This window comes from Protobothrops mucrosquamatus, unplaced genomic scaffold, assembly GCF_001527695.2.
Source record: "Protobothrops mucrosquamatus isolate PMUCROS unplaced genomic scaffold, P.Mucros_1.0 scaffold984, whole genome shotgun sequence".
NCBI classification, from domain to species: Eukaryota; Metazoa; Chordata; class Lepidosauria; order Squamata; family Viperidae; genus Protobothrops; species Protobothrops mucrosquamatus.
In genome coordinates this window covers 614,877-623,118 of record NW_015387224.1, presented here as the reverse complement: position 1 = coordinate 623,118, position 8,242 = coordinate 614,877, and the positions used below count along the sequence as shown (strand labels likewise).

At 37.7% G+C, this 8,242-nt stretch overlaps 1 protein-coding gene across 4 annotated transcripts in view; it reads left to right on the top strand.

Moving 5' to 3' along the window:
- Positions 1–5,140, top strand: part of NT5C2 (5'-nucleotidase, cytosolic II) — a 55,753-nt gene extending 50,613 nt beyond the window's left edge. For 2 of the 4 annotated variants that reach the window (XM_015819778.1, XM_015819780.1), the window contains exon 17: positions 697–3,174. In XM_015819778.1, the coding sequence (XP_015675264.1) occupies positions 697–939 (243 nt within the window). In that variant the 3' untranslated portion in view covers positions 940–3,174. Of the gene's footprint in view, positions 1–696; positions 3,175–3,467; positions 3,573–4,303 lie in introns of those variants that run through there. The other 2 variants (XM_029284825.1, XM_015819779.1) reach the window with 2 other exon arrangements.
- The last annotated feature ends 3,102 nt before the right edge of the window (positions 5,141–8,242 follow it).

The window sequence follows — 8,242 nt, the reverse complement described above, 5'->3', positions numbered from 1 at the left end:
GGCTTGAACTACCTTGCTTTGCATGTAATGAGTCTATCTCATATATTAGGTTCACCTTTTAAATTGCATTACTGAAATAAATGAACTTTTGCACGATATTCTAATTTTTCGAGTTTCACCTGTAGGCTTGGAGCAGTTTGAAATCCTACTTTTAAGGAGCAGTTCTGACAAATGTTCCTCATGAAGACACATTGACCTGAACCTGAATGCACCTATATTTGACTGATTCATATTAAACAAGGACATTATACAAGATATATTAGACCTACATCCATATTGCCTTTATGACCAATAGTGTGTTTGGGGAAATACTTTGTAAATAATGTTGGTAATGGGCCAGTTAGCCCTCCACAAGGAAAAACTGCAGGCTTTCCTGTACAAAGAGTTACTCACTTACAACTCTTTAATTCTGTTATGTCAGTAAATATTCACCACTCTAGGGTAACAAATTCCTCCCCAAAAGAGGCAGATTGTCCCCTGCTTTGAGATAAAGATATTTTAGTTTTGCGAAACGTAAGCATTTTGATACAGTTTTGCTGTATTTGTTTGTGTGTATTTGCATTGTTTTTGCTATTGTAAGCTTCTTTGTGGTCTTATATGGAGATGAAAATCCATATTAGTGTCTGTATGTAATGCAGCTAGTGAGTCACCTAACTTCTCAGAGCATTGAGGGAAAGATACTCTTCTCCCTTGCAGATGCCACACGAGTCAACAGTGGAGCACACCCATGTGGATATCAATGAGACTGAATCCCCAATGGCTACCCGTAATCGCACTTCAGTGGACTTCAAAGATTCCGACAAACGGCATCAGCTCACCCGATCTGTTAGTGAGATTAAACCACCCAATCTCTTCCCTCAAACACCCCAAGAGATTACACATTGCCATGATGAGGATGATGATGAGGAAGAAGAAGAAGAGGAAGAAGAGGAAGAATAGAAAATACTTGCATTAAATGTGGCTATAGCAGGAATTGGCAGGAACTGATTCCCCCCAGGTGGGGAATAACACACAAGCAAGCAAACAAAAACGAATCAGGAGCCCTTTATCTTTAGCAAGCTTATTCCTTGCAGACCTATTTCAAATATACAAAAAATGTGCTGGCTGAATTAAGACCACATATAGATAGCCCAAATGCATCCCCCCCAACACACACACGTAAAAAGGAAGGCTTGTTTTTTTATTTCTCTACTTGTTCATTTCATTAAAATGGCCTCTCAGGCAGGAAGGTTTCCATGACCTGCAGTTATCACAGCAATTATAGTCTTTTGACCCTTTAGGGAGGGCGTCATCTCTCTCTGCACTCAATCCTGTATGTGTAAAAATGGGAGTATTTTCAGGGTTCAGTTCATCCAGTCAAGCATCGTCCTCTGCCTTTGCTCTACTGCTTTCCAGCTTCTACTCATTTTTATACTTTATGATTTATGAAATGAATTATCATCTGTTCTTGGATGTCTGATAGGTAGTTTTCTGTGGCTGAAATTTGAAAGCTTTATCATTCTGATGGAGGTATGTGCTGCCTGGAACCTTCTGGAACCTTCTAAAATGGGTCCTTATGCCATGTGCTTATTCTTTGCCCTGAACATTTCTACTGGGGAGATCTATGCTTTTTATGCTCAATTTTATGGGACAAGGAAAAGAAGAGGTTGTTTTGTATGCGTGCACGACCTCAAAGAAAACAAACACTCATATAGTCCAGACAAAGAAAATTACAATCTCAAAAAAGGAAGTTTTATTTGCACCTCTTTTCATTACCTTATTATTGCTAAAAATTTAGCTCTGTGTCAGAGTGAGATTCTTTTTTTTTTCAGCTAGCAGCCGCTTGGCTCACTCCTACAGAGTTGAAATACATGGCAGCAAATAGTTCCAGAGTCTTTACAAAAAAGAACACCTTCAACAGGATGTCCTTATTGGGACACTCTGTTTTTACCTCCATTCCAAGAATGAGACTCAATGAAGGTCAGCTTCATTATATTTGTAAAAGGCTCTGAGGGCCTGGCTTGTTGTCGTATTAATTAGTTCAGGCTGTTAAATCAAAGCACATTTCCTGATAGTTACTCTCTAGTGCAAGGGTTTCTTTTTCATATAAATAAGCAGTTTCCTGGAGCGTAAACATACCTTTTACCATTCTGTGCCATTGGTGTGTATAGAAGACAAAAAAGAGGCCCTATTTTAAAATATTGGAATTTTTATTTTGAATCATTTAATAGTAGTTATATTCCATTACTACACACACTGAATTGCAAATCAGCAGGATAAGCTGGTACTGCTCTGACAGATCTGCAAATAAAAAATTATATTCATAAGCAGCTTTCATGTGTTTCTGAAAAGATGCAAAAAGGTAAAGTCATCAGTGTTAGACTGGCTAATCAAAAGTTTTATAAGCAAGTTTAAAGATACGTGAATAACATCTAATCCAGGGATAATAACCATTATGAAAAGTACAGGTGTTTCAGAAATTGTAGAGCAATTCTGGGAAATTCAGCTCCCATTATCTATACCTCATTGCATTCCACTGTAACTTGATGGCAATGGTGGGTAATTTGGATTTCGTCCAGAGGTTAATCTTGGAATAGAAATGAATACCTGCAGCATAAGGAGCTACCTATTATCAGTGCAATCAGAATTGGAAGAGGCTGCCCTTAGGCAACAGATCAAGGTGATCTTAGCATTCCAACAACCCACTTAACCAATTGCATTCCCCACCGTTATTTCCCGTTTTGTGTTGTGGACTTCAGCCTTGTGAACCAGCACTTACAGTAGTTGCCCCATCAATAATTGCACCATGATGTTGCAGTCATCTTGTCTTAGTTTGGAAAAAAGAGCTTTTAATTGCTCTGGTAGTAAGTATAATCAGTACAACTACTACCTTTATTTATGAAAGATATTATTTACAATGGTAGCAAGCGTTTTCAGCACCTCACTCAAATTTGTCCTTAACATTTTGATAGGAAGGAAGATGATCAAAAAAGTGGGGGAATGCTAGAAGGCGGCATTTGTTGCCAGTAGTATCACATATTTTAGACCTCCAGAGCAGATTTGAGGATACCAGAGATACAGAAAAAAGAATCCAATTGTGGCAATGGAGACTAAGTCCTGCAAGTCCAAACATAGCCCATTGTTTGTTCTGGTCTTAAATATATACCTTATAGATTTCCTCAATAAATCTGAACGTAAGCGTCAGTGTCTAAAGCATTCTGATTATCCTGAAAAACAGGTGCAGAAAAAATGGTTATTGCACCACAGATTTGTTGGGGTCCTCCTGTTTCATTCCACTAGTACAGAAATGAATAATTGACATGTCACCATGCCATCTCAGTCACATGGGGAGAGATGGCAGTGGATTGGAAAAGCAGTTTAGGCATATTTTTTAATATTATGAATAGTTGTCACTAAATATCATGTATTTTTTGTATTATTTCTTCAGTAAGTTCATACTGTATTGTATAGTTTTGACTTTCTTTTAGGAGAAACCAGGAAACAAAATCTGTTTAAAGGGCTCCTACTTTGCAGCACAAATTCAGCCAGCAGCTCTTCTGTTAAAGCCACTATAAGTACTGGACATAGTATGGGTGAGGTGTATTTAAATCCCTATTTAGCTAGAGAGTTCACCAGACCACATGAGCCAGGCAAACACAATTTAACTTGCCCCAAAGACATTGTGAAGATAGAAAAATAAAATAAAATACATTGTAGGGACTATTTAAAAGCTGATTAGAGAGAATCCTATTGAACTGTCAAGATCATAATCTGAATTTCAGTTTCCTTATGTTCTGGCAGGAGGGAGTGGGAAGCTGAATAAGATGGAACAAAAAGAAGACTTCGGCAATATGATGACTTCTTTACTTTTGTTATCCTCTGAGATAATTTAATATTTGGTTGCTTTATTTGAGTGTGGAATCCTACAGATATTGAGGGATGATTGGTTTAAAGCTGAGAAATAATCATTGTTTTTGGTGTCTTGGAAAAAAAAACCCCTAAAATGTACAGAAACAACTGACATATATGGTTAATAATCACTAGATAGATTTAACTTTAGATTTAGATGAATACTGCAGCTATTTTTATCTAGATAAAAAATAAACACGGGGGAAAAAATCACCAGCTTGTTTAGTACATAGTAATAAGGGGCCTACTTGGACACCAAAATCTTCCATGAATACTAGAAATAATATCATACCAGAAGGGAAGGGAAATTTGGAAGGCCAACTACTTCTTAATTTCATCCAACTTAAAAAAAAAAAGACAATGTTTTTCTTCTACCTGAAAACAAATACCAGCATAATGTTCTCTCCTTTTCTAGCTGGTGACTCTGACCATTAACAAGACTGCAAGTAACCATTCATGAGCAACAAAGTCAAATCCTGACCAAAGACTTTCGGAAGTCACACATTCCTTTGGAAGAAGCCTTCCATTCTCCCTGGAAGCTACTTTTAGAAAATTACCATCTTGTACTCTTATTAACAAAAGATGATGCATGGAATGGGAAGGAGCCACTTAAAACAAAGGTCTACAGGAAAAATACATTTATCTAACAGAAATAAACTGCTTTACAATAAAATTGCAAAATATACAAGTAAATCAAGTTCAAAATAAATAGAATAAATTGTCAACACCACTGAGTAATGGTACACTCTCCTGGGATTGCAGATTATTTATGAAATGTGTACATTCCACTTGTGCTTTTTCAGAGATTATATAAACATAGTATGGAATACTATTAGGAGACCATTACCACTTAGAAGAGGGAGAATGCATAGATATAATGCAACATTAACAACAAACCTACAAAAAGTATATTTTGGAGTGCAATAATAAATGGAAATAAATTGTGTGAGGAGCCTTTGAATTCTTACTAAAGCATGGTCAGCAATCAGCAATAATAAAAATTGGAATCCAATTCTTGGAATTTTATAGTTTTGATATACTGTATTACATCGGTGTAAATCTGCAATTCTGTGCAACATTTATGAGGAAGATATAGTAACTGCATTGGAAAGTTTGGCCTGAGATGCAGTTAAGTTTCAAGTTATGACCTTGAGTGTAGCTGCTGTCTTGTAGCTCAGTGGTCCCCAACTCCTGGGCTACAGACCAGCACCAGTCCACGGCGCGCCAGAAACCATCCGTGCACAAGCGGGATGCAGGCAGCAAGTGAAACCACATCCTCTCCGGTCCACGGAAAAACCTCTCTCCACAGACCCAGTCCTGACGCCCAAAAGGTTGGGGGGGGGGTGCTGTTGTAGCTCATTATGCAGAAATACAACTATTTTTGAGAAAAAACATTCTGTAGAGATCCAGATAAACCTCCATGAAAAAAATGATGTATGGAATTAAGAGCTCTAAGCTTAAGTATGAAGTATGGTATTCTCCTTTATTGTTACCTTCTCCCTTGCAATAGCAGTTTAACTCCTAATCTTGAAAATTGTATTGCGATTGTTCATCAATTCCTCCAAATTCACAAACAAGTTATTTAGAAATACTACAGTCTGTAACCAGAAATGTAAATACAGTAGTAGGATCAAGCCAAGAGGAATTACAGCTAAGAAATGACAATAACCATAAAATGTCAATGTATGAAACAGTAAAAAATAAGTGGAAGAAATGTACATCATAAATAACGAACAGTTCTTAGCAGCCCCTACACAACATCTAGTGCAGTGATGGCGAACCTTTTAGAGACCGAGTGCCCAAACTGTAACCCAAAACCCACTTATGCATCGTCAGGTGCCGGGTGGGTGTGGCCCATTAGGTGGGTGTGGCCCACATGGTGGGCATGGCTGCGGTGGTAACGGTAGACTGGGTGGGACTAAAAAGTTCAATCAATCAATTCCAACTTTGCAAGATCTTTTTTTTCCCCGGAAGAAGTTGAAATTGACTGATTGAACCTTTTTTTTTTTGCACATGGTGGCGGAGGCCTAAAGCGAAAAGGTTTTATAAAACCCAGCTGAAGGCCTAGGACCGGGGTGACGGCGCGTGTGCCCACAGAGAGGGCTCTGAGTGCCGCCTCTGGCACCCGTGCCATAGGTTCGCCACCACTGATCTAGTGTTTCAGTAACAGAATTTAGCCGCCCATTGTGCCTTTAGTTGCAGCACCATGTTACTAACAAAAGCACAAATGTGCTACAAATACCCATCAAAAAGTGTACACATTTCCCTCTTTCATCCATGAGCTAACCTAGATGTGGATTGTGCAACCGTGCACAATTCTCTGACTTCTAAGCAAAATTAGACAATTTCTAAGATCAAGTGAGAGAGAGCAAAACATCAAGAGAATCAAGCACTTTCTAGCACCGCATAAAGATAAATTATTTTTAACCCAGTATTCATTCTCTCATCTTTTGAGTTCAAGGCTCATTGCTGTACTGTTAATTCAGTCTACACATTTATTCTAGGATTAACCAGAAGATGGTTTAGCATCACTCACTTTATAAAATTATATGTCATTGCAGCATTGCTACAGCAGCTAGACAGGCACTTCAGTGGAAATAATGTTAACTGCCAGAAGTATGTTAGGAAAAGAATACAGAAAGCATGTGGCTCTCAACTGGTTGCCTATTGTGATGACATTTTACATATATTACAGAAATGAAATGAACCTAAACCAGCAAATTCACCCTATTCTAATCTAGTTTCATTTGCATAGTTACCTATGGCAAAGACTGCCTTGGGGATTGGTCTCGGGGGAAGCAGTAGAGATTATGAAGCATCTCGGGGTGCATAATCCAAAGGAGGCAAAACAAGGAATCACTGACAGCATTCAATGCAGCAAAATAATGTTTTGCCAGTTTTTTGTTATCGTGAAGATGCCACATTCTAAAGGTAACAGGAAATGCTGCACAGACTCCAAAGGCTGAAACAAATGTGCTTTAATTTATGGACATGTTTTTCTTCGATATTAAGATGGAGGGGGTGTATTCTGGTAGTTAAATTAATAAGACCATTTTGGCTTAAAAGCAAAAATATTTCTAAAAAGCGAGCTAATCTGATCCCCAAATACTTGTCAAAGCACAGATTAACTAGAGATTTTCACACAAAGATGTAAGAATGATTCTAAGTGGACATTAGAATAATGCACGAATGTGCCTTCAAATGCTGTCTGGATCAAATCAAGGAAGTCCAAGCACTCAAGCTTTGTTCCAGCCACCACCATAACCACCAATTTAGCAAATGTCTGAAAATGGAATTAAAGCCTTTCTTGCTTTCCAGTTGCCATTGTTGCCATATCAAAACAGCAAAATACAAATCACTTGTTGGAAATGTACAGTCATTTGGATATGCTGGCCTAATTATAGCTATCTTGTATTAGGAGTTTAATGCTTCTGAGACCCTTTCAAAGAATTCTTTATTACATTTACCTGAGGGAGAAAGCATACACGTGTCTCCATGATGGATCTAGCAATATTGCTTTTGTCTTATCAGCCCTTAGCATAAAACATAATGTTAATTACTCGTGGGATTCCACCTGCACTGTTAATTGACAAATTACATCTCTAGGCTGTTTTGATGAATAATTTACACAATAACCACCATAATGAGAGTTGCTCAAAAAACACTGCTTATATTTATGAAGGAGTTTATTGCCATAAGCAGTCATAACCATGTGACTGTAGCTTATGTATAAATACAGCTCTCTACATGGAACAGCCATCCCTACAATTTCAAAGCAGTCTCCAGAGCATCTAATTGTTAAATAGGGGAACATATGATCAGAAAGATCACATAGAGCAGGGGTCTGCAACCTTGACATAGAGCATCAAAATAGAGGGAAAAAAATGTCTTAGTGACCATTGGATCAACTGACATTTTTATTGCTGGATATTATACTACCTGTTTCCTAAGGACACCAGAAGGGTTTTGGCAGAACAGTGAAATACCAGCCTGGCATGTTATCCACCATACTACCACAAACATACAGAACCTCTTCCTGACAACAAAGATATAAAATCTCTGTGCAAGACTTGGTAAGTTTAGAGCAATCACAGATGAAGAGAATGAAAAACAGAAATGTTATGCTGAAGTACCATTTCTTCACATGCCAGAAGGGGTAAGATGGTGCTATATTTCATTTTTATAAATATTAAAAGGCAGGAGAATTGAGGTACACTGGGGGAAAAAGCGGATGGCTAACACTTATGTATCAAAAATTAAAAAGGATTTAATACTTAGATTATATTCTTTGCTTTCATACATGCCAACATATTTCATAGTAACCTTGGAAATTAACTTTAGTTCCTTAAGAGAA